At 33.3% G+C, this 26072-nt stretch overlaps 3 protein-coding genes across 3 annotated transcripts in view; 2 read left to right on the plus strand and 1 right to left on the minus strand.

The window, feature by feature from the left end:
- Window positions 1–26072, minus strand: part of LOC129786050 (putative fatty acyl-CoA reductase CG5065) — an 824046-nt gene that overhangs the window by 697211 nt on the left and 100763 nt on the right. The window lies entirely within an intron of this gene.
- On the plus strand, window positions 280–26071 carry LOC129785955 (uncharacterized). Its single transcript, XM_055820651.1, has 19 exons — window positions 280–1035; window positions 8588–9003; window positions 9120–9283; window positions 9886–9985; window positions 11109–11222; window positions 12093–13545; window positions 14808–14898; window positions 15109–15315; window positions 15475–15595; window positions 16821–16957; window positions 17210–17369; window positions 17515–17667; window positions 18132–18267; window positions 18394–18570; window positions 18746–18938; window positions 19016–19187; window positions 19302–19394; window positions 19832–20009; window positions 26016–26071. Exons 2-19 carry the CDS (start codon window positions 8763–8765, stop codon window positions 26056–26058), a joined length of 3933 nt encoding a protein of 1310 aa, XP_055676626.1. The 5' UTR covers window positions 280–1035; window positions 8588–8762; the 3' UTR covers window positions 26059–26071.
- On the plus strand, window positions 21117–24086 carry LOC129786145 (uncharacterized). Its single transcript, XM_055820991.1, has one exon. It carries the CDS (start codon window positions 21208–21210, stop codon window positions 22057–22059), a length of 852 nt encoding a protein of 283 aa, XP_055676966.1. The 5' UTR covers window positions 21117–21207; the 3' UTR covers window positions 22060–24086.

Below are 26072 nucleotides of genomic sequence, written 5' to 3' on the forward strand. Positions count from 1 at the left end.
ATGGAGGTCACAGGAAAATAATGTACGTGGTTTGGTATCAAGGATGTGGAGCTTTTGCGCGAGGATATCCTCCAAAAAGCTTCGCGCGAGGAGCTTTTCACATTTGGAGGGGAGTAACAATGCCGTGTGTCCAATTACCATGGTATTTTCCTTGACGGGGATTTTATGTACTTAAAGTCTCCCTCGTGGGAGCTTTTTAATTGTCCTTTTCTTCCTGATACTCTTCTACGACTCAAGAATCACGACGATGGTATCAAATGGGATTTATGTGTTTGTCCGTCTCTTAATGTTTCGAGGGCAGTGTGTAGTAGATGAGGGAATTTTAGTTGTGCAGGAGGGGTGCGGACACGAGAGTGGGGCAGGCATCCCCCCTTCTGCCGGTACACCGAACTCGTGTACCCATCGGGTGGTGCTCGTGGGGGATGCTGTGACTCGTATCCATTCACACGGTTCCCGAAGACACATTATCAATCCATCCATCAGTAGAGAGGAAGGACTTTGGGCAAATCGGTCAGAACGAAAATTCACTCTCGCGCGTATTGTGGGTGGAAAGGAAAAAAAAAAGAAAAGCTCTCATTTTGCAAAATTAACTCTGCATTCATCCGAATAGGTGTTCCCTTCTCGCAGTGTGTAGCACCCAGTCCTAGTGCCGCCCCTCGACAGTGCTCAAGGGGATATACCCATCGGTGTTTATCGTGTGTGCAGAAGTAAGAAAATCGAGTGAAAATATCGCTGGGATTTTATTTTTTTGGGGGAGAAAATGTTACCATAGAAGAGTTTTCCCTTTTAGCTTGTGCTAGAGTGTAAATTTCCCAGGTCCTCTCTCATGGGGCCTCTTAGTTTGCTAGTTTCCTAAGTGATTGAATTGCTATGCGATAGTGTGGGGACTGTGTACGTGCTCATTAGGCAAATTCACGGACTATTGGAGCTCCCATCGTTATATCCTGGGCACTGTAGAACTTTTCATTCCCACAGGAGCATCTTAAGAGATATTTATTTGCAAATACACCGACACATTTCTTCAAATTTTATGCGGTAATATTGATACAGATTTTATTTTATTACAACTCTGGTTATTTTTTTGTATTAAAAAAGAAAAAAAATAAGGACCATTCACCCTGTAATTTAAGTCGACTTCACACGCACTCCAATGAACGTGATAAATAAATTAATAATCTCGCTAATTGAGCTGTTTTTGCAGGTGGTATAAGGAAGGTTTTCTCTCTCTTAACATATAACCGACATTTGGTGTAAATATCAAACCCCCTAAGACTTGTTCACCCCCGCAATGAACAACCCCATACTTCCGTGCGAAATCCCATCCGCCTACAAAGTTTTAAGACAATTGTCGCTCCTCTTTTTCCAGTAGCTGCCACTTTGGCTTCATCTCGCCGCCCTTCCTCATGCCGCCAAAGTATTTTACACACACTCACAAGGAGACACTCGTATAAAACAATTATCGATTTTGTTTTGTTGGTCTTGCTTGGGGAGTTATTGAATCCAAGTTTGTTCCTCTTGAATCCATGAGAGTATAGTGAGGAGAGGTTAAATTTGCTATATAGCATCCCCCGTTCCTTTCGCATTCAACAAAATGTGTATACATAATAAAATAACAATAAACAACAAAATGACTAAGAAGGATAAAGGCAGATAAAGGTACAGCGACTGTGTATAGAGACTTACGTTGACTGAGTGATGTTCTATCGCAAGAATTCACAGCTCTTACAATTTCTCCAAAAAATAACAACCACATTCCAAAATATCAACCACACATCTCTTCTATGCGTGAATAATCTTGATGTTTCGGCCTGGGGGATATATTGTAAACCCCAATACATTAAAATAAATGACGAAATCTTGGAAACTTTTAAGGAAAAGTTTTGAAAAAAAAGGAAAACATACCACAAGTACGAAAAGGCCAAAACTTTTATATGCGGGGAATTTTCCAAGAAATAGTCAAACTTCCGTCAATTCAGAGAATTTTAGAATTTTATATAACTTGCAAGCAATGCTATGGTATGGATATTTATGTGGGTTATTGTAAAGAAAACCTTTCATAATGTGCATTAAAAATGCAGAATAAACTTTAAAATTGTAGGAAAAGTTCAATGAAATTGGAAAATTTTTATGATAAAACATAAAATTACTTTGGTTCCTATGAAAGACGTAAGCTTTAGTCAAATCCTTTATTTATCTTTTTTATTTAATTTGATTTAGAATGGAAAGAAAATAAAGAATTTCTGCCCTTTTCCTATGAGAGGAATTGAGAGTCGTTAAACAGCAATGACAGCCATAGTCGCGAAAAAAATGCGATAAACTCAAAAATGAAGGAATAAATAAATTAAATTAATGACGAAGCAGAAATATTTCATTTTTTAAAGCTCTCGAAGAGTTATGTGAGCTATATACATTTATTATTTATTTTACATTATGTAATTGCGTGTACATTATGCACAACATTACTGAGAATCCTGAGAATAGAAACATCTACATTCAGAATATTGATTTATAGTGGATTATGTATATCCATTCAGCTTTTTTTTCTTCAAGTTAGTATTTCTTTTGTTGAAATTCTGTATTTTATATTAATGCGCAACTGAAGAATCTCAAGCTCAATAACCCATCTAATGCTTAATGTGGGGGCGTACGGTGAGGGAGTGGGGGTGATTTATGTAGCTGAAGTCAATTCGGTGTAACAGAGATTCTGGGGAGATAATACATAACCCACCATAACCACCATTAAACCTAAAATAATTGCAAATATGTCAAATTGTGATTTTTTTTCCTTTCTATATTGTTGTTTTTGCAAATTAATAATCATGTCATGTGTCGTTTGGTGGATCCCCCTTCAAAAACATTCCTCCGGATATCGCTCAAAGCACTCACATGGTGGGTGAACGGAGCCCCGAGGATTTAATTAAAAAATCTCACACACAAATGCTATGGCGGAAAATCCTATCTAGTGCGGGACCCATGAAATTAATTGTGTTCCAGTAAATTGTAGATATTCCACATTCGTCACTTTTCGTTTACGGTCATCTCTCAATTGCCAGAGTGACGGGTTGTGGATGGACGGAATTATTTTTATATGCTTATCAACACGCTATTTCATCAGGAAAGTGACTACGACTACCCCATTTCGTACTTTCCCACACTCACAGTTGTTCTCCTCGTATGAAATTCATTTCAAGAATATTAGTCTAACTCAAAATTAAGCTCTTTTATTTACTTACTCTGTCCACTCACCCAGTTAGTTTTATTTAAGCCACTAAACAGTGGAAATGAAATTCATTATACTGTCAAATTGCAACTTTAGAGATAATTTATGTAGCTCAACCCGTTCGGTGTTGCGGACCATTGGGCACTTTAAGATGGTCTGGTCTATTGAAAGTTCTTTAATGTAAAGTTCCGTAGGAAAAGGAAATGTTAGAGTGAAATGTAGTTATTAGGAAAATTCTATCTGTTATTCTTTACCCCCTTTTCCTGCTTAATTTGACATACTGATGTCGAGATAGTCTGGTGTAACAGGTTGATGAGCTTATCTAGCTTATTTAAGTAAAAATTCTTTGGTTTCTAATTCTTTAAGAATCGTAAGGAATTCAGCGGACTCATATAGTAAAATTAATTGGCATAAATCTTAATTTCGAAATTTTTGATTTTTGACTTTTGTGCTAAATAATCCTGTAATCTTCACCTAATCTTTAGAGATATCTTTTTAAATATTTAGTGACCACAAGAACAAATATCTTCGGTGATTTTTTAACTTAAAATTATTTTAAGAAAATATGCAAAATTTGACATTTTCAAAATTGATCTATATAGGATGAAAACGTCCCATTTATTATTAACTCCTTAAGGACTTTCGAATTCTTACTATGAACGAAAAGTGAAAAATTAACTCCGTTTTTTTTTTGCCAAAAATGTATTTTTTCAGCTCAAAGTTACCTCAAAAAATTATTTCTACTGCAATTCTCTCGTGGAATTCCTTACGGTCCTAAAAAAGATTTAATTATTCAGTGTATAAAGGATGAATATGAAAAATCAAGCATATTGAATTCCTTTTAAGACCAATTAATATTTTGCAGGATATTTTGTGTAAAGGTTAAGGGATTAATTCATCTCTTGTGCAAAAAAATACACTTCTGATCTCTTTATAAAATCACAAAAAGAATTCAGAAAAAATTGTAGGTGTTTCGGCTTAATTAAAAAGGTTTTTTATTACATAAATTATCGAGGACTAAATTATGTCTGTTTTGAGTTCAAGCAAGACTTTCTTTTTTTTTTTACATGATTTCCTAAATCTCCATCAGAATGTTCGGGAGTGAAATACCAAGAAAATCCATTTCAATCTACAGTAACAATTTCAAATAAATAAATGGATTAGGGTATTGAGTTAAAAATTTATAAACGAAATCGACGAATAATAATTTAAAAAGCGGGGGATTTTCAAAAAAGAAATACATAACGAAAGAGAAATTGCATATTTATGGAAATATAAATTTCTGACGATGTTTGTCAACATGTGACATCGTTGACATTTTTCCTTTTCATTTCTCAACCGCTATGTATAGTATCAACAACCCATAAAACAACCTCTTGTGCGATTTCTGGAATGTAAAAGACTCAAAAACTGTGCCAAAAGGACTATGGGGAATGTAAAGTAGAGTGCTTCTTAATGAGAATTGTATCCTTTTTCGCTCCTTCAAAGTCCTTTTTTGTCATCCTGCTATATTTTATCACAATTATTTTCACAATGTGCCCTCTCCCCCATAAATTCTCCAAATTCCAATGCTATATAATGCTGACTTTAGTTAACATTATAATGTCGCATAATAATTCTCGCAATTTAGAGTATTTGGAAAGGTAGAGAACAAACCGAGGAGGAAGATTTCAGAAAAAAAAGAATCAATAAAATGTAGGTAAATTAAAAAACTTCCTTGCTGTGTAAATAAAAAAATAGTAGAAAATTAATTTATAACGTATGACCAAACAACATAACTTTTTCTATTATCCCCAGTCTAAAAGGATTTGCCCATATTAGTGAGATTTTAACTTTCGAATTCGCAGACTGTGTGTAGCATCACATTACAGCCGACCGTCAACACGTAGTCACACTTTCGAAAGTGAAATAGCATATTTTGTATGGAAAAGAAATATACGAACTTTACTACGTGCCGAGAATCTTAATATTATGCTAGTAAGTCATACCCACATGGACCCATCTCGTTACACCCTGTGATATCAATCCCACATAGATGATGCAAATGCAAAAGAGGAGTATGATGCGATAAATACTTCGAGGAATGCTCGCGAATTTCCCTTTTTTCTCATAATTTTGTTTTATATTTCATTCACAAAATTTCAACATAAACAACGAATAGCGGGAACTCATTAAAATTTTATCCTCTGCCGTTTCTATATGAATCATAAGAAGTAGACAATAAACTCTTTGAAGTAAATTAATAAATGAGGTAACGAATCTTTCACCAAAAATTTGCTTCGTAAGAACTTTATAAATTATTTAACGTTGAAATGTCATGAATATCTAATGCCTGGAATTCTATGTATCAAATTATATTATATATACACAGAGTGGTTTACATAAGAAAGCTCTCAGTTGAATACTCTGGCTAGATTATGGGTGAATATATCCTTTTGCGAAATGGAGTCCAATTTAAGTGAAAAGGAATTTCATGGTAGCAAATATTTGATAGTTCTTCCCTACTGTGGGACTTTATGATATGTTGTTATGTACAATGTTTGCTATATCTATTGTACATAGCAACATCATAGAGAAAAATACAATTCACAGACTTACCCCATTTTTAACTTTACAAAAACCTTTTTATCTTCCGTCCTATAATTTTCCATTCAATTGATCCCTTTCGTCCATTCACGTGCGGAATTGGGGCGTTTGTGAGAGAGTACCTAATGTAGAGTAAATAGGGGTCAATCTGTTGTAGTATTCATGTTAATTTAATATTTTACGTTGTTGGTTTAATTCAAATTCTCAATATTTTTAGAATGTATATGGAATCAATTTCAGTTTATTCGTTTGAATTAACTTTAAAACAAAAGTAAAATTATTTATTTCCTGAATTTTAATTTTCGGTATAAAATTCTGTTCACGTTTCTAGTTAATGATTTGAAAGCCCTTGGACGGGAGTAAATTTCATTCATAATTTGGATAAATGAGGTAAAACCAATGGCCAAATGATGTTCATTCATTTCCTTATTAGTTAAATAGGTTGTGATTTTAAAGAGAAAATGTGAATTTTTACATAAAAAAAAATTTCTTTCTTGTTTCTTTAGCTGTGATTCTGTTTTTTTTTAACGGACCTATGTTAATTTAACTCTAAGCGCCTGATGCTAAATATTTTACAATACATACAATAATGTTGTTTCGTCTACAAGAGAGATTAAAGAGCTTAAAGCGTTTGAAGCCTAAATGTGATACACCCTTAAAGATTAAAAGTTTTCTAATGATTCAACGGCTAATTAAACTGAACTTTTATTTTTTTATATTTAAACGTTATTTTATTTGCAAGAGAATAACGTCTAAAGTAAATTATTGATTTTCCTCTCTGTTTTCATAGTCATTAACCGGAAAACTAAAATATTTCCATTTTTTTTATTAACTCACTTAGTAATTATGTTATATAGAATCAAGAGTTTAATTAGTGTTAATTATCTTTTATAATGAATAATAAACTATTGAAATAACACAAAACTACCCCGAGCTACTCTATCATACATAGATTTACTACCGCCATGTGATGTTTCCTTTTGTCATTATGATGTGCCACACATGGAATTTGGAATTGTATACAGGTCTTTGGGTTCTTTCAGTATACAGAATTGTACGGTCGAGACGGAAGAGCTCTATATCAAGGCGAGCAATGAGACGAAATAATGATGTATAACGTAGTTTCACATTTTTCAAACAAAAAATCATTTCATGCGAAAGGATTCCTCAAATTTTCTCGTATATATATTGCGTGATATGTATAAGGAATTCTATATAATTCTGTACATATTTATATATTTTTTAAAGCCATGTGTCTAACAATATATTTACTCTTTCTAAACTATTTTGTGATTTTATCTAGATATTTTTTTTTCTATTCCTATTAACAATAATTTCGTGAGTTTTGCTCCAAAGATGAATTTTTGTATGAGAATAGAATTTGAGGTGTCTGTTTTCTTCATTCTTGACTAATTTGTTGTAGGAGCAAAAGAACTTTTACAATACATAATACCTATGTCTGTGCCTATGTACCTAACTCGGGAATTTCTTATTTTTCAACGATATTTACTGTAGCTGTCACATATTCCAACATGACACTTGAATACAAAGTTTTTCTTTTTTGGCAAACTTTCTTGTTTTTTTTTCTTGACGATACCAATAAGGTATGACAAAATGACCAAACGCAATTTATTTGTAGCTCTCAGATGTGCCACATATGCTTCATAATATTAAATATGTAGTAACACGTTCATTCCTCTTCACAACTTACGACTCCACATGCTTGTTTTATGAGCCACCCAAGACGGGACAATGGGTGTGGGTGAATGTTTTTCGTGAGCAAAAGGGATAACGAAGATTTCAGGTGATGCAATTCGTCTGAATGTCTGTGGCTTCTCCCAACTGATTATATCGATTAGTTATTGAACGGTATACGAAAATAGACATTGCGAGGGGCGGGAGGCCGGTGAGAGAGCTTGCGAAAACGTATGTATATAATATAAAAGGTTAGTTTGTGGCCAATAATTCTAACACACGGCAAAATAATGGAATGGTGTTTCGGTAATATTCTTCTGTTTTTTTTTTCATTCATGTATCTCTCGCACAATTATTGAATTGCCAAACGAAGGTCATGTAATAAATATAAATTCCCATAATTGATATTATGATGTAATTTCTTGTTATTGTATGTATTGAAATATTTAGCGCCTCTTTGCACATTAAAACAATGAATATTATTACAGAAGATATGCATGTGAGCTTATTTTCTTAATCCAGGATATGATCCTTAATCGATTAAGGCTTTAAATTTTATCAATTTTTAATTAGGAATTGGCTGAATATGCAATCATTTAATCTTCTAGAGTAATTCCGATGTTGCAAACAGGGATAAATTCTGATTGAATTAATTTCAAAGGAAATTATGTGTTTATATTACCCTCAAAAGTCCTTATGAAAGTCATTTAATAAGTAGGAATAGTTGCAACAGACATTGAAAACATGTTCATAAACAGAAATGTGTGTGAAATGAAGTTTATCGGTATTCAGGAAAATGTAGAGGATTATAGAAAATATTAAAGCGTAATATACCTTGATTAAAGTTAAGTTTAATCAGATTATTATCATCATTTCAATCTGAAAATCAATTATGATTTTGGCTAATTAAATTATTTTCCCATTATGAAATTAAAAAGCCCCAATCGAATGATTTTTTTAAAAGTTTATATAAAAAAAAATATATTTTTTTTTAATTCTGAAGCTTTTGACAGAGGTGAATGGTCCGTATTTTTTTGCAAGTTTAAAGGCAAAAATTAATTTTGTTAATGCTTTCACATTATTTAGGTTTGCATTCCATTAATATTGAAGGATGTGCCGTTTGATGTTTGATAAATTGAAAAATATATTCAATAATGGATACCCATGTTAAGTGGAAACGACGCTCCAGGAAGACGTCTATCATTGGCGATATAACTAAAACGGCGGGTCTGTTTCACTTAAATGAACTAAACGGATCCACATGAAGTCAAACAACTTTTGTCGTCGACTCAGTCGTCTTCTCTTCCTGGCATACACCCTCCTCATCTTACTCCCAATCGCCCAATCTGTTGCCATTAACAAGAGAAAAGGAAATGCTACCCTTGTCCTCTTTCAAGATGAAACTAATGCGACCGACGTTAAGCTACAGTTCAACGAGTTTCAGAATATATTCAACATTGAGGGACAAGCTGTGAGATCTGTGGAATTTTTATCGGGAAGTGGTGCGTAAGATTGAGCTTTCATATTTTATGTTCTTTTGAATGAATGAATGAAAAAAAAAATCATCTCATAATGTTTGTGGAAATTTATCATCTTTAATTATACCTTCTTGACGTAGGTTTGAGCGCCCTCATGAGGTATTTGCAGAATAACAATTACTCCACACTGGTTTTCGTATTAAGCAACAACAACACGAGAGATGCTGGCTATTGTGATATGGCTGAGCAACTTTCCGTGACATTCAACAAAGATGTGCTATTCTGGCCGTGTCCGAGAATGAAGGTAAGAATTCTAGATATGTGGGGAGAACACTACTCCATAGCATTCTTGGTGAACATCAGTGTAAGATTGTGGAAATACAGGAGTGCCACTAAGTAAATACTTAGATTATGTGAATATACATTACGTGTACTTGATATATACATATATAGAACATACATACATATGTACGTAGATAACACATTAAGTTAGGAAATAGAAAAGATGTACTGAGCAAAGTTCAGCTTCTACTTGCCAGTCTATTCCAAAGAGAAAGCACTCCACAGGTCATAAGCTAATTTTCTCTGATTTAAAACTCATTAAACTTCTCACAGAACTTTTGACCCACGTCAGATGTTCTTCGGTGACGGAGAGAAAGAAAGAAAATAAATTAAATTTATCTTTTCAAGAGACTCTAAAAAAAAGATAGTTCAACTACTATTTTTTGTATAGAATACATAAAACATACCTTTACGTTGTTTAATCACAATACCTACATTTCTCTTGTCTAAAAGTTTTACGTTTCTTTTTGAAAGTTTCTTCATTAACCTTGTCAAAATATATTTTGTGGACTGTACTACGTTCTGTATATTTAATGTTGTTTTTTTTCCTCCCCAACTTGCCAGCTAACGGAGAAGTTTTTGCCTTCCTTTGAGATAATATCATTCGTCGTCAGGAGCATTTCAGAAGAATTAAATTGGACAGAGGCTGTGATCTTTGCTACAGGTAAATGAATCCTTTAATAAGGTTTGAACATGTAGTAAATGAAATGGAAAAGTTTAATGCTTCGTTGAATTCAAAGAAATGAAGCATTAAATTCGAATCGATAAATTTAATTGTTTCCTTTCCGCATGTAATATTTAATATTGCCATTACATTAAATTTATCAATGCTATATGTACCTACCTACTATAAGTTAGAGTATTTTGAAATTTCATTTGCAACATAATTTAAAAGCAATTTTCAGTTGTAAATAAACATATGATGCTGGAGGGTGATTAAATTACCATGCCAAAGCAACTTGCCACAGAGAGTATATTGTTGATAACTTACTTATGAGACACGCATGTTGTCAAATATTTAATAAATCTTTGCTTTGGGGTCCCATTTGCAAATTCGCATATTTTGAAAGTCACTTTTGCTTATTTAATATTTTAATATGCCGACAAAAGGAACATTTGTAGGTATTTAATATCGCTTAATTGATTTACGTTAAAGTATGAATGGTTTGAATTTATGTTGCCTTTGCATAAAATTCCTTCGGGAATAGCTTTTCTGCGAATACTTATGAATAAGAACTTTTAAAAGTTTTAATTTAACCAGGTTAACCACAAGTTTTAATGAAAATAATTAAGATTGTTAAATTCAAACTAATATACTTTTTGTTTTATCCGAGTTTTGATTTACTCAAAAGCTAAGCTCATTTTCAATTCGTGTGAAATAGAATTTCAACAATTTTAAACTTCTATTATATGAAATTCATATGTTTTAGAATGAGAATAATAGAATAGAACTTGTTTATTTTTTTGTAATAAAAGTCTATTAAAAAATTCTATTAAAAACTTTCTCAATTATTTCAAACTTTTTTTTATTTTTGAAATAGTAGAGCAATGAACAAGTTATTACATTGCACATGGTATATATGAAACACGAGCTTTTTCAAAAAACTCTCCTGAGGAACTTTTGAGCTTTTGTGTAATTTATTTAATAAAATAGAGAACAAAAATAATGAGGCTTTTGTTTTATTAAAATTGTTCATTCTTTGTTCTATTGTTTTATTTCTTATTCTATTAAATAATATTGTAGTTGTAAAAGCCAATTTATTTTCAAGAAAATGTATTTTTCACAGAAACCAATTGGGGTCTACCTTTGGCGATTTCTGCCAACATAAAAATACCTTTTCGCGTGGAAATCGGTACATCAACCCTGAGTGAAAGACAAATAGCTGATAAAAAGGGAAAAGGTAATATTTCTTTTCTTTTCTAATAATATTATTATCATACATATGTAGGTACATGTACGTTGCGGTAACAATAATATACTTTTGCTTCTCTTGAGATTTTCTGCGGTGAAGCATTGAAACAAATACAAATCACTTTTATGTTAGGATATTCGTGTGATGATATGCCACAGAGATAATAATAATGGACATGGTCTTACTTACATTGGTAAACGAGATAATAAGAAAGCATATATGTATATTCCTATCTAATTTGTTTGTCCTATGGTAATATCACGAAGAGGGTGAGCGGAGTGCGAGAGTGTAATTGATTGAAGACGTAAATATAATTTTGGTATATATGAGACTGTTGTCTGGTGCTCTTCAGATAATCTCAAAGGGGTTGGTTTGCTCTCACTCTCTTATATTATTTGTAATTATTCATCTGAAAGAGGAAACCATTTTCCACAGAGAATCACTTTCTGTCACACTCCAACGTTCTGATTTGAATAAGCACTCAATAATTAAGCTTAATAGCTGGTTAAGTGTCTCAAATGTCACAATATCAATCACATCTTCAGCAGGAGAGGGATTTTAGATTTAATTTTCTAAAGGTAAACTCCTACATATTTTGGAATACAATTAGGTGCCTTCTATCGAAATTATTGGCTTTCTAAATCAACTTTGGTTTGTATTTAATTTGTATATTTATACATAAAATTCTCATATGCAACAATTGTTTCATAAAATCATGCGAGATAAATCATATTAAATTAGAGCATGATGACAACAAAAGAGAAGAGTTACAATTTTTGCATTCCTTCCGGAGATTAATTTAAGGAACATGGGGGTAGTTCATCACTCTTTTTTTTCTCTCTCTCCTTCCCATTCCAGTTGTGATAATAACATCATCTCTGAATTCCATGGAGACGCAACAAGTTATTCAGCATTTTGAGCAATACAGGCTGACAAAATTATTCCTCATTGATATGTTTGGCACAATCTTCAACAGCAGGAGTCAGTTCTACGCTTATTTGGGTGGAAAATTTACAAAAATAGAAAACATTTTTCTTACATGGTCTTCTGGACTTGTGCCAGATTCGTCGGAAGTTGGGGAAATATCCTTCCGCAACAGCAGTACAAATAGTGGTGGTAATATGAGACCATATAAGAATCTCCTTGTGCTAACTGTGCTCACGGAAAAGCTAAAGCACTTGCTAAACAAAACACTTCATGTTGAGTTTGAGAAGTATTCACAGTGGATGCTAAAAAAGGCTGTCGTTGATGGTAAATCCAATGATGTTTCCACATCATCTGATACCGTGAGAAGAAGTAGGAGGAATGCCACAGGGAATGAGAGTATCGATTATACCCAACATCCTGTAGATTCACAAGAAGTCTCACGTAAAAATGATGAGAATGTGCAAAGTGATCCTGAGGAGGATTATCTGAAAGACAAACAAGTGACCAGTGATGTTTCTATGTTGCAAATCAGTGGTATTATGTTGGATTTCTTTCATAAACTCATTGCACATAATTGTGATTTTAAATTTTTAATAGTAGAACTTTTCCCAACTTCTCTTCCGCCCAATAGAACTTTAGATGAGAGAGAAAGTATTATTCAGGAGCAATGTCCACAATTAATTAATTGCCATCCACGAGATTTTCATGGAGTTTCTGATTTTTGCTACTTCTTCTGTTATCATGTCTTTAATTATTACGATAGAGAAAGTAGAGATAGTAAAAAAGCAATGAGTAGAAACACTACAAGTGATCGGGATGCAGAGAGTGTGGGGGAGACTTTAAAAGAAACATGCTTTAAGGTTAAAGACCAAGGGATGAGCATGAGTGAGATATCAGATACAGAAAAGTGGTTGGTGAATTTTGTAAGACATGCCTTCATTGAGGAGTCAAGGGGTAGTGGAGCAAGACGCTGGCGTCGACAAACCACACAAAATTCGCACCCCACAGCTCCACAGCAGCAGCAGCCACAGAATCAGCTGGTGTATAGTGAATTTTTCAGTTTGTTCGACTTCATAGTGTCGATTTTGTATGGTGCTAATGAAAGTGGTATCAAATTTGACTTTATTGTGTTGGACCTCCATCAGAATGTGAATACGAAGAATGAGTCGACTTTCGGCTGGCGACCCTTCCTAATACTCCAACAGAATCACATCAATCATCAGGTATTCACTTCACATCCATTCCTGAGGGGTTTCCGTGATTGGGGATTGGACACGTCCGAGTTCTGGACGTGCGGTACACTGTGCTGGGGTGTCATCGGACTCGCAATCTTCCTCCTTCTGTGCATTATTGTCGCCAGCGTTTGGGCCGGAGTAGCAGTTAGGTGAGAGACTCTATATTGCCCTATTTGTCCACCTAATTGATGGCATTTACCACATTTTATTTTCCACCTCCAAGCCCATCTCATAAATTCACAAAATAAATAAAGATAAAATAGGAATTTGGGAATAGTTAATATATCACAATGGAATTACCTACATATTATATATTTTGTTATGTATTTTTTTCTCGTTCTTCATCATTTTTGGTTGTGGAGTGTTTATTTTATTTCCATTTGTTGGTTTGTTATTCCACACACACACACAATATTTATTATTATGCAATTATTCAATTTTCCGCAATATTCTTATGAAATTTTATTTTATTTTCATCCAATACAATGATTTTCCTATCTTATTTTCCCAATCAAAAGGTATTATTGTTATTCTTCAATTTATAAAAAGTTAATCAAAATGCAATAAATTCTCAGAAAAGTGGGTAAAGGTCGTAAAGGTATTCATTTTAAGGCTCCCAATCTCCCAGAATTATTTAGACACAAAAATATTACAGAGAATTATTCATGAAAAAAGGGGATATTAAGCAGATTTTCTTTTATTTCTTAGAATAAGGGAGCTATCACACCTAAGCTTTAAGCACTTTATACTTAAGATTTTACATGTGACTGAACGAGAAAAAACAGCGTTGTTGTCACTCTCACTCACATAGAAGTTCTGATGCTCAAGCATTTGGAGCTTAAGTGTGATAGTCCCGTAAGATGAGAAAGTTGAGGGAAGATTTCACAAAAATGTAGAAGTATGCATAAATCACATCCCCATTATAAGTCATCTTATGTAGATTTTGTCGATTTTGTGTAAAAATGAATGCGTTAATGCTATATTTTACAATTTTCTTGTAACCCCTTAAGAACCATAAGGAATCCAGTGGGTGGAATGTCGTAAAACCATTTTTTAGGAGTTTCTTGAAGCTCAAATAAGACATTTTCGGCAAAAATTCCAATTCTTTCTTTTTTCGTCCTTCCTGGTCTTGTGAGTCCTTTTGTTATGTTGAAATGTTTAGGGAACATAAAGGTAAAATTAAACATTTTCTAAAACGAGCTATTGATCAAAAACGTCCTATTGGTCCTAAGGGGTTAAATGATTTAAATAATCTACTAATTGAATCTGGTTTAACAACGAAAAATAAGAACCGCAAAATGAATAAACACCTTTAATAAAAAACAGTATGAGTGACACAAGTTTTATAATAAATTTATTTGCAGATTTATTGTGCATTTGATTACATTCATCATTTCTGTTTGTTTTACAGGAATTACTTATTGAAGAAACGTTTATCAAAGGGACCAAATAAAATTGTTCTGTCACCGTCGGATTTTGTGTTTCCGGTCGATTCGAGGCGGGTGAGTTTATAGGATTATGGGGTGTGTGTGTGAAACAAAATTTGATTGAGCTATCAAAATTGATTCATTCAGTCACCCACAATTAGACGGAGTGGGGGTTTGATGGTATTTTTATATACATACAATTTTATCAAACTGATTACTTTTTAAACAGCAATTGATTTTTATGTTTCTGTTTACATTCATGTGAAAATTTTTATAAAATTCTAGGTTGACGAAGGCATTGAGGCGATGCTGTGTTGCTGGCTGCAGCAGCTACAGGAATTCGGGGGGCCTGAAGTCGATAAGCCGGATTTGCTGAAGGGCTCAATTGGATCCTTAAAGAATTTAGGCTTGGCCAGTGCTGCTAAAAATAATTCAGGCTCTGGGAGTTTAGCGAGGCATCATACAGTAATTGACGTTAGAGCCAGATACAATGTAAGGAGACCTATATATAACCCTCATTTATTCCACATTAAATATTCCACTACATCTCCCATCTCTCACTCAAGTTTAAATGCTTACGACTCTAATTCATTTAAATCGAATTAAGTATAATTCCATGAAGAGATTTAAAGAGTGAATTTCTTGTTTTAGGGCGACCTTGTGCAACTCAAGGAAATCCCCTTAATGGCCGTAACAGAACTGAAGACAAAGGCAATGGATATTTTAATGACAGCACATGGATTGCGACATGAGAATATTAATCCATTAATTGGTAAGGGATGTTCCCATTTATTTGCTCTGAAATACAACAAATGGCTAAACCACAATTGACAGGATTTTGCACTTCCTGTGATTGCGGGTGTTACCAAATATCAATTGCTGTGTGGTGCAATTGATATGTTGTGTAAAAAGCTCAAAGTTTTGGGTGTGTGGGGTATAAAATTGCCTTTGTGTGTTGAAATGTCTCTCATCAATATCAAATTATATATGTAACGCCTCCAATTCGCGTAAACAACCCGGGGCGTACTAAAGGTACATAAGATTTGTACAACATATAATATGCATAGCATACACCTCTACATTGTTCCCATATCCCTACATGTGGCTTAGAATATATATAGAGAGCGAAGAGAGGAAAAGAACAAAATTTCGCTCCCCTAGGTCAATTAGACAGCAAATTTGGCAAAACACGCCATGCCGTTCGTTACATACCCTTATGTATGTATTATTTTACACATCACGACACAAAATTATCCCCAAGGAAATTATTTCAAGCTACAAGAAAGAATTTGCGTACATAAGCCCAGGGAATATTCTGTGGGATATGACAATTTCCTGTCATCTCTTTATTATGTGTTTATATATATTTTTCGAATTATATATTGTATATTATTTTCTTTATTATTAACTGAAAAGGTTCCTTGACAAATATAGCTAGCAATATTATTCTTTGTCTCTTTATTTTTTTAAATCATACAAATTCTGATTTCTAAAAGCTCTTCAGATTTCATATTTTGTATATTTTATTGATTTCATTTCATCTCCTAAATTTAAGCACCTTTAAACATACAAATTACTTCTCATCCCTAACGCAATGTAAGTGTATTTATATATTGCAAAAACTTTAAAAGTTACATCTTTCCAATTTATTTCCTCCCCTCATTTTCTTCTTATACTGATGCTCTCCGTGAGACAGCTTTAATTTCGCAGAGATGCCAAAAGAGCTTTTTACATTTACAAATGCTTTCCATTTCATGTAACGGAATGTGCGGATCATTAAATTTTGCTCATTAAAACCTAAAATATTGCCTCTTTAATTAAATTGTCTGTGAGAGTCAATAAATAATGTATAGCTGAATAAATAGTTTGCGGTCCATAAATTTGCACAATCGACAAAAGAGATCGGTTTAACTTTTATCACAAAATGTTTTGCTGTGTGAAAAGTTTAAATTTTCATGGAAATGTGTGATTTATTTATTACCAAAATATATTTTCAGGTTGGCTAAGCGATGCGAATCGTACAGCAATGGTTTTTGAGTATTGTTCCCGTGGCTCTCTGCAAGATGTTCTCATTATGGATGACATTAAGCTGGATTGGTCTTTTCGTCTTAGCTTACTTACTGACCTTGTTAGGGTAAGTTTATCTATTTTTTTTGTAATATTTTAATGAGATAGATCCATTGAGATAATTCCAATTCAAGCATTGGAAAGTTTTCTCGTTATGCATCCTGTTCTCATTGTTATGCAATAAAATGCATAATACTCACGCATGTATGAAGGAACTATTGTTGAAATGCTGAAATTCCTTCTGAACCATCTGTCTATTTGTAAATTCCATTTTGCAACATTCATCCGAATAAATCGATAAAACGCGATGAATTTATAGGGAATGAGATACCTGCATTCATCCCCATTACGTGTTCACGGTGGATTGTCATCGAGGAATTGCGTTGTCGATGCCAGATGGGTACTCAAAATTACGGATTACGGCTTGCCGAGTTTCTATGAGGCTCAGGGTATAGGAGTACCATCGAAATCTCCAAAAGGTGCGTAAATTTCTAACCCCAGAGAGCCCCCATACACTGCTGGGGTAGATTAAATGTTTCCAGCCTTGTGTACCATTCACATTAAATTTAGCGAAATGGTAATTGCTTTGTTTGAATAAATATTTTTATTGTTTCCAAAATGAAGAACTTCTGTGGACCGCACCGGAAGCCCTGCGTGGTACAAAAGGGTATCCAAAGCATGGAACACAACCGGCTGACGTTTACTCATTTGGGATAATAATGCAAGAAGTTGTTGTGAGAGGAGAACCCTACTGTATGCTTTCCCTATCACCTGAAGGTAACATATTATTTTATTGCTTGTAAAGTACATACATATATTATCACGAGCTTTTTCCGGGGGAGTCATATACACTTAACGACACCATTATTTAATCCTCGACAAAATTAAAGGGGTTTTTTGGTCGCTGAGGTACTCTCTTTTGTTTGATTTAGAGTGGGTTTCAATTATAATTTAATTTGCTTTAATTACACAATCCTGAAAGATTACATTTTATATACCTTCCACACCACTTCCTTATCTCTTTTAATTTTTACTTGGCACAACCAACAGACACACAAACAGTAGAGGGACATAATTTATACATTTTTTTTTATGTGGAAGCATTCGCAAGCAATAACAATTTGAACATTTTCTGCTTCTCCGGATACCTTTTTTTATGCACATCCTTCGGTCTATTTAATTGCTGAATCTGGTGGAATTTATATCCTTCTTATGCCATCACATAAATCTTCTTTCTGCAGATATTATTGCAAAAATAAAACGACCTCCACCTTTGATACGACCATCAGTTTCAAAGGGAGCTGCACCCCCCGAAGCTATAAACATTATGCGCCAGTGTTGGGCAGAAATGCCAGATATGCGACCGGACTTTAACACGTGGGTATTTGCTAGTATAGTAATTTTATTGTTGAACACGATGCCGCAAAATACATTGCACGACTGCCCCAGAGAGTGGAGTCAGGATATTAAAAGAAATCTAATATAACGAATATTTATATACAGTGTATACGAACGCTTCAAGCAACTAAATCACGGGAGGAAAGTGAATTTTGTCGATACAATGTTTCAAATGCTTGAGAAATATTCAAACAATCTTGAGGAATTGATACGTGAAAGGACAGAACAGCTCGATATTGAGCGCAAGAAGACTGAGCAATTATTGAACAGGATGCTACCGAGGTAGGTACACAACGAAGGAATTTCTCATTGCTTCGTGATGTTAAATTGCTAATAAACTATGAAACTTAATTAACATTTACCGATGTTTAACATTGTAGTTCAATTACCAAACTAATTGCATTTGACAAATTGCCATTGAGTTTTTAATAAAGTTTCATTCCTTTCGCATCTGCAGTTCCGTGGCGGAAAAATTGAAAATGGGTTTAGCTGTTGATCCTGAGGAATTCTCGGATGTTACAATATATTTTAGCGATATTGTTGGCTTCACAACAATTGCAGCACATTGTAGTCCAGTTCAAGTTGTCGATCTCCTTAATGACCTCTACACATGCTTCGATGCAACTATTAATGCTTACGATGTGTACAAGGTAAATTAAATAGTATACGGCGGAGTACTTGAAGGAGGATTTTAATTAACAGCATATATATTATAAATTGCGTGTAGGTGGAAACCATAGGTGATGCATATATGGTTGTGAGTGGGCTTCCTGGCAAAATACCCGATCATGCGGAACAAATAGCAACCATGGCATTGGACTTACTTCACAAGAGTGGGTTGTTTCGGGTTAAACATCTACCAAATGTACCTCTACAATTGCGCATTGGACTCCATACGGGTGAATTATATTTTTGATGAAATTCGACCATTAAATAGCAGAGAATATATATATTTTATCTAGTTTGTGATTTAGGGATGTAGTTATTATATTTCTAATTTGTTATAACTACAGGGCCATGTTGTGCTGGGGTTGTAGGACTCACAATGCCGAGATATTGTCTGTTTGGTGATACAGTGAATACAGCTTCTCGAATGGAGTCAACAGGTAATTCCCCCATATTATATATGGTAGAATATTATATAGTTGTGTGTCCTTTTGGGAAAGCATCCACGATATAATCTTATGAGGGAAGGTTCAATCCACGCTTGGGGATAAAATATCCATTCTAACGAAAATCCACCAGCAAAAAAAAAACGTATATACATAGCATTTTGCTTGGGCAGGCAACCACACCTACACACCCCAATTGAAATGTCACATTGGAATAATGTAATTGGTTTCGTGATGTATCACCTGTTTACTCTGTAAAAAAATACATATATAGCGAGAGAAGCACGGTGATTTAGCTGAAATTGGATAAAACACCTTTATGACAATATCTGTCAACATATGCCACAGAGAATTTACTTTGACATTATTCCCTTTTATACACCATCCCCCCATTATAATCATCAATGTGTAACTCTATTTGTGTACATCAGGCTCATCGTGGAGGATACACTTGTCGGAAGCAACGCGTGATAGACTTGAGAAGGCGGGAGGATACAACTTGGAACCACGTGGACCCATTGAAATCAAAGGAAAGGGACTAATGAATACTTATTGGCTTCTTGGTAAGAAGGGATTCGACAAACCACTTCCAACACCCCCACCAATTGGGTAAGTTAATAAACATATCATCAGAAAATATTATATTTATTATCTACTACATAAATTACATATTCAATTCGCCTGGAAATTAGGAAATTAACCTTTCAAAATGTACTTGATGAGAGGGGATTTTGAAATATCCTTTGAATTTGCAATTCGCAACAATACCAGAGCTTATAATAGTGTTATAGAATCTATTCTGGTGAATATTAGCATGAGCAGCTATAGAAAATATTTATTTATAACCCACGTATGTATATATAGGCACAGGTAATAAGCCTCGCAGAGGTTTGCACAATGCTTCATGATCTAAATTGAATTTGATTGTTCATTTTCTCGAAAAAAATTTTCATGTGTATTTTATGTTGGATATTATTTGCACAGAAAAGGATTACTCGGAAAACCTAATAGAATTAAATACAGAATATTGCATTCAATTCTATTTAAAATGCATTTCCCGGAATTTTCTGGGGAAAAATATGCTACAGTCGTAGCGTGAAAAATCCTTTTTTTTTGTTACAAAGCACACAGTTCTTTGATTGGAGTGGTTATTAGTATATGGAGTGATTGAAACTCTGTGCCACATTCACAATTTGATTTAAAAATTTAAAACTTATCATCCACGCGAAGGAACTTTTCTACGGAATTTCAGCTTTGGAAGTTTTATTTCAGAAAAATTTGAGCTTAATTTTTTTGATCGATGGAATTATGATTACTCTACTGCAAAAATGTTGTAGGAAAGATGCTCCAATTTGCAATTGAATTTGCACTTTCTTCCTACTTATTAGGAATTGAATGAATGAATTCAGATCAAAAATATGTGATTTAAAGGGTTTTTAGAGGAGCATTTCTTTTCATAAAGAACTGAATTTTAATAACTTATTTTATTATATTAGAAAATTTTTTCATGATTGAATTTGGACTGATTTTGTCACTTATTAAATTCATTTTAACGATTAAGGAATATTTTTAAATTTTAAATAAAGTGAAACTGTGAAATGAGAATTTAATTGTAATAAAATAATTCTTTATTTTATAATGCTTACCTAAAACTATCATCCAGTGCTCCACATGGGTAAGTAAAAATATTAATTTTCAAGGAATTGTCCATGAGATAAAATGCAATTTCCTCCCTCAAATTAGAGGAAATAAATCAAAATATTAATTACAAATTTGTAGATTTGACGAGACATTGAATCGCAAGACAATGAGCAGCAGTATGGGTGACATTTCTGAGGTTGGTGCTATGGAGATGACACCGAGAACAAGTGTTGACCAGACGACAGTGGAAATTGCAGAGGTGAAAGTTGAGATAACACCTCCGGTCATGCCTGAATTGCCCTCGGCGACAATGTCTACCTCAACATCTCTCGAATCCTCAACAAGTGGCTTTAATTTGAACATCAACATACCCGACTACCCCCCAAAATCCACAAGTGTCAGCCCAAATCAGCGAAAAATGTCAGAATTCGGTCAGGATGGACTTCTCAATCCTTCAGCATTCAATCGCCTTAGCACATCGGCGGCCTCTTCGCATCGTTTCTTCAAGAAACTCGAAGAAATGATGGACCTGAGTTCACCGTACAATCACTACAGATGCCTCAGTCCTAGTGAAAGTAATCTACTTCAGTGCTCAGGTGATCTGAAGACGTCTTTTGGGAAATTTCACGAATCCAGTAAACCCAGTTCCAGTAGACTTCTGCGCAGGCAATTCAGCCTAGATAAAGAGGATGTAAGTGGACAAGGCGGGGGGAATCGTGAGGGAGCAAAGCACAGCATTGACGGGGGGGATTGCAGAACACAAATAGGTGGGCAACTGACAAAGACAGTCTTTCCACGAATTCACAAACAAAACTCCAATAGCTTAGCACAAGATTTGGAAAAGATTGAGGAGATTCCCATGTCACCGGCAGTAGCGGCAGATAATCACAGGACGGATCGGACCAATTCACCAAATTCTGCTGAAACATCCGAAACACGAACGGATAATGAGAAAATTGTAGGTGGAAATGGACGCTGTGAAATTAATCTTAATGTAGAGAGTCTTCTTCTGAGGTAGGAAACCGCCTAAATGGTGTGGGTGTGGTGGTCGTGTGGAAGGATGCCAATTTATATCATTTTTCGCTTTCTCAATTGTAACTGGATGATTTTGCTAAAAGTGAAATATTTCATCGGTATTAAGCTCTCTGTGGCTCTGTTGGAAATTTATTGACTGCTCTTTTACAATTTTATCAACTTCTATAGCTTCTGCGGATTATCACAGACTCTTTAAAATTATGATTAATATGTTTCTTTCATTTTTTTAAAATTATAATTGACTAAAAATAGTTTTCATTTTTTTTAAATAATAATTAATTATTTATAATTATTTTCTACTTTTTGCTTAAATTGTAAAACATTTGAAGGAAGTATACGTTGCTGTCATTTACCCAAAGAACGTAATTAATTGCATTTCTAATGCAAGAAGACTCATCATGTCCACCGATTGATTTACGTAAGAAACTCGAATAAACCTTTTATTAAGACCATAATGAAGTAGGAAATTTTTATGTTTCAGAATAAAGGAAAATATAGATCATTGTAGAAGAAATTGTGTATATAACAATAAAATATTTAAAAAATAAATAAATATTACAATGTTTTTAGTAAGATTTCTATTTAAAAATTTTCAAAAGACTCCCCCAATTTAGCATAGTTTGTGACATCACACAATTTATACGTGAAAAAGAAACATTATTTTAGCTTTTTATATGTATATACAAGAAAATATATCGAAAGACAATCGCGTCATCATCCTTATTTACCGTGAAAACTATGTTGTTAGTCATTCAAATATTTATGTAAGATAAAAGTCCAACATTGTACGTATATTACTGACGTTAGATTCTGCATAAATTAGGCAAGAGAAAAATGTTGTAGAAGAGTATGAAACCCTTAAAATTAAGTATTGAATTTTGCAAAAGAAAAAAAGAATGTAGTTAATGTTGAAACTCCATTATATCGATCAATAATGAAGTCATATTGATTTATCCATCGGTGTTTTTCAAAGTGAAAACATTAGTGCTGAAAGCATTAAATATAATCGGGGGGTTAATTCTGTTAATCTGCATAGAGTGGAAAAAATGTAAATTAAGCAAAGTGTTTCTTCCATCACTAATCGAAACTGTTGCCAGAGATAGCAACCTCTAAACTATCATCATCAAAATAAGCAGCAGACATGGTGTATTCTAGCGTTATATCATGTAGTTGGGAGTTCAGTTGATAGATGGGAAAGTAAGTATATAGGTATATTTTAAAAGAGATTTCGTATATTTAAATTTTTCTATATTAAATAAATGTAAATAATTTATCGTAAAAAAATATCTCAAATATATTGTGTATATTTTATAACAAACACACAAAAAAATGTGGGAAATGGAAAAGAAAGATTTATATGGTAATGTTGATTTTCGAAAATTATATACCTAAATATATAACTTAAATCCTATGGATCATTTGATAAAACGATTGTGTGTTGATTGTATTGAGAGGTTTAAAAAAAATTAGTATATATGGTGTGTAAATTATATGATTGACGACAAGCATTTTCCCACTGCCTATGCAGAATTTTGTCTGTTGTTAGAGATTATCATAAAAAAAGAATAATATATGTGTGTATACAAACTGATTAGAAAATTAAATTTTAATGAACTTTACCTACCAAAAAGAAAAATATTTGGAAGAAAAGTTCAACAAAACTGTTCTAAAATTTCAACTACAGCAGTTACATTGTATCAACATCTAAAAAAAAAGTAAAACAAAAAAAGTAAAAAATGTTTAGAAAGTTCTCTCGTGTAATTGTATCCTTGGTAGAGATAATACAGAACAAAAATAATTTATCCTTTCTATCGTATGAGAACTTATAAAATTCGAATTTAACGGCCTAAATGTAGTCCAAAAACAAACACAAGAAATCTTTCAAAATGTGCCATGTGAAAAAAAAAAACTCTTTTCGTTTAGATTTCTATATATCAATGAGTTGATTTGTGATTAATTTAAAATTACAACTATTGTCAACTTTGGAAAGAAATAAATCCTAGAAATTGATACCTACGTTCTTATTACTTTCTTCACTTAATTTCTTTTCATAAATGTGTTTTTGTTAATTTTTCTTATCTTTTCATATTTCGTCTCAATCAATACAGGTCTATGTATGTATTTCAATATTTCCTAGACATTTTACATCTTTTACATGCATAAAAAGACATCCTCAAGCAATCAAAGTACTCACAAGACTAGTAAGGATAAAAAATTTAAAATTATAATATTACAATTTTGTTAAAAATTCTTAAGCTCAGAACCTGACTCAAAGTAATAAAAAAATATTGATTACTTTTAGCTGCCGAATCACTTGAGATCCTTGTAGTCCCTAAAAAGTTGAAAAGTTAAATTTAGTGAAAATATTTCTTAATTGTCCCTGGGAAACGCATAATTCTATTTAGATGAATAATATATTTTTTAAAGGTGTTTTTTTTTAATTTAGTCATTTATGATTAATTTTCATGCGTCCTCATCTATTCATATCATTCATATCATTTAAATGATTTTATTTGTTAGTGTAAGTGATGGTCTAGTAATAAAAGAGCTTTGAAGACATTTATGAGCAATTTTTGAGTGCATTTAAAAAAAAAATCAAAATTTCGTACTGTTCCATTAGATTTTGTCTAATGTTAGTACTTTGCATTTTTGTTTATAAAATAATTGTTTTCAATGTTTTTAATAATCAATATTCTTCGTTTGAGCAACATTTGAGCAATTTGTTCGTGCAGAGTTTTCTAATTTACCACTAATTTGCTATATGTAGGTATACTTAAATGTAAGGAATTAGCAAATGTAATTTTGAAAGTTCTATAGCAACAAAATGCTTAAAATATTCAAAAATTCAGAAAAAAAATTTGTTAGGACAAGTTTTTATTTCTAAAAACGAAAATAATATATTTTATTAAACATTTTGCCATTTGATGAGAATTCAAGAATTTTTTTTTTCAAAAGACTCCTCCAGAAATCATCCTTGACTTAGATCAGCAATTCTTTTAAAAATTTTCCCTTAAAAAAATTTGAGAGTTTCTCAAAATTATTAAAGCATAATTAACGCATGAGATTTAAAATGCCTTTTCAAAATTTATTAATTATTCAGAGTACAATGCAGTGAATTGGGGCAAGCTGCTTTTATAAAATCATTCTCCCTCAAACCTCTTAAACGTATTTTCCTCCCTTGAAGGGGAGGGTGATGAAATTTCCCTCGGTTAGCTTACATGCACCGCAGAGTGACTTGCAAAATCCACGTATTATAATTATGTCAATAAAATCACAAGGAACAAGTGCGATAGTCAAACGCCAAACGCTAGTCAAACACTTTGTGTATACGCTATTAAATCGAGTTGTCAACCTTTAGCAGGCCCTTTGTGGTTGAACGTGGGTGTAGGTAGAAGGGTGGTGTGGACAAGGAGGTATTATTCTTTCGTGGTCGTACCACTTTTGCTGCGTCAAGTATTGACTACCGCCTCCTTCAGTTTCCTATTTCTGCTTTTGGCTTTTGTTATTGGGTCCCTACCACCTAACTCTTTGTCATTGGAGACATTTCCTTATGCTCCACGAAGGTGTTACATTGCTAACAACAAGACATCGATGTGGGGGTTCCTTCAACCTTTTTTGAGGGTAAAGGTATGAGAAGATGAAACTACTATGTTCACCTTAAGTGACAAATAGTTCCATAAATAAGGGGAAAAGTTAAATAAACCAATGTTCAATTAATTTATCAATAAGGAGGTGATGTGCGGTATAAAAGAACTTCACGTTCCTTACAGCATATTCAGTGCCTTTCGCAAAGTGATTGAGGATTGTTGTAGAAGTTTGAGTGAAAAAAAAAATTGGAAAAAGATGTTACCCGGTACATTAGGGGGTGTATAGTTGATAAAATATATAAGAAAACTTTCTTCTAACTTTCACCATTTTACGTTTTTTTTTTGTCTTCAGTTTCCACAAGAATTATCTCATCCTGTTGTCGTGTATGTGGTGATCGAAGTTCTGGCA

The sequence above is a fragment of the Lutzomyia longipalpis genome, chromosome 1 (assembly GCF_024334085.1).
Source record: "Lutzomyia longipalpis isolate SR_M1_2022 chromosome 1, ASM2433408v1".
Classification (NCBI taxonomy): domain Eukaryota; kingdom Metazoa; phylum Arthropoda; class Insecta; order Diptera; family Psychodidae; genus Lutzomyia; species Lutzomyia longipalpis.

What these genes read in the sequence shown, in the direction of transcription:
- LOC129785955 (XM_055820651.1), top strand. Translation starts at nt 8,763, where the DNA reads ATGAAGTCAAACAACTTTTGTCGTCGACTCAGTCGTCTTCTCTTCCTG. An exon ending in GGAATTTTTATCGGGAAGTG is followed by an intron (nt 9,004 to 9,119) that starts GTGCGTAAGATT and finishes TTCTTGACGTAG; the next exon opens with GTTTGAGCGCCCTCATGAGG. An exon ending in TTGAACAGGATGCTACCGAG is followed by an intron (nt 18,571 to 18,745) that starts GTAGGTACACAA and finishes TCGCATCTGCAG; the next exon opens with TTCCGTGGCGGAAAAATTGA.
- LOC129786145 (XM_055820991.1), top strand. Translation starts at nt 21,208, where the DNA reads ATGAGCAGCAGTATGGGTGACATTTCTGAGGTTGGTGCTATGGAGATG.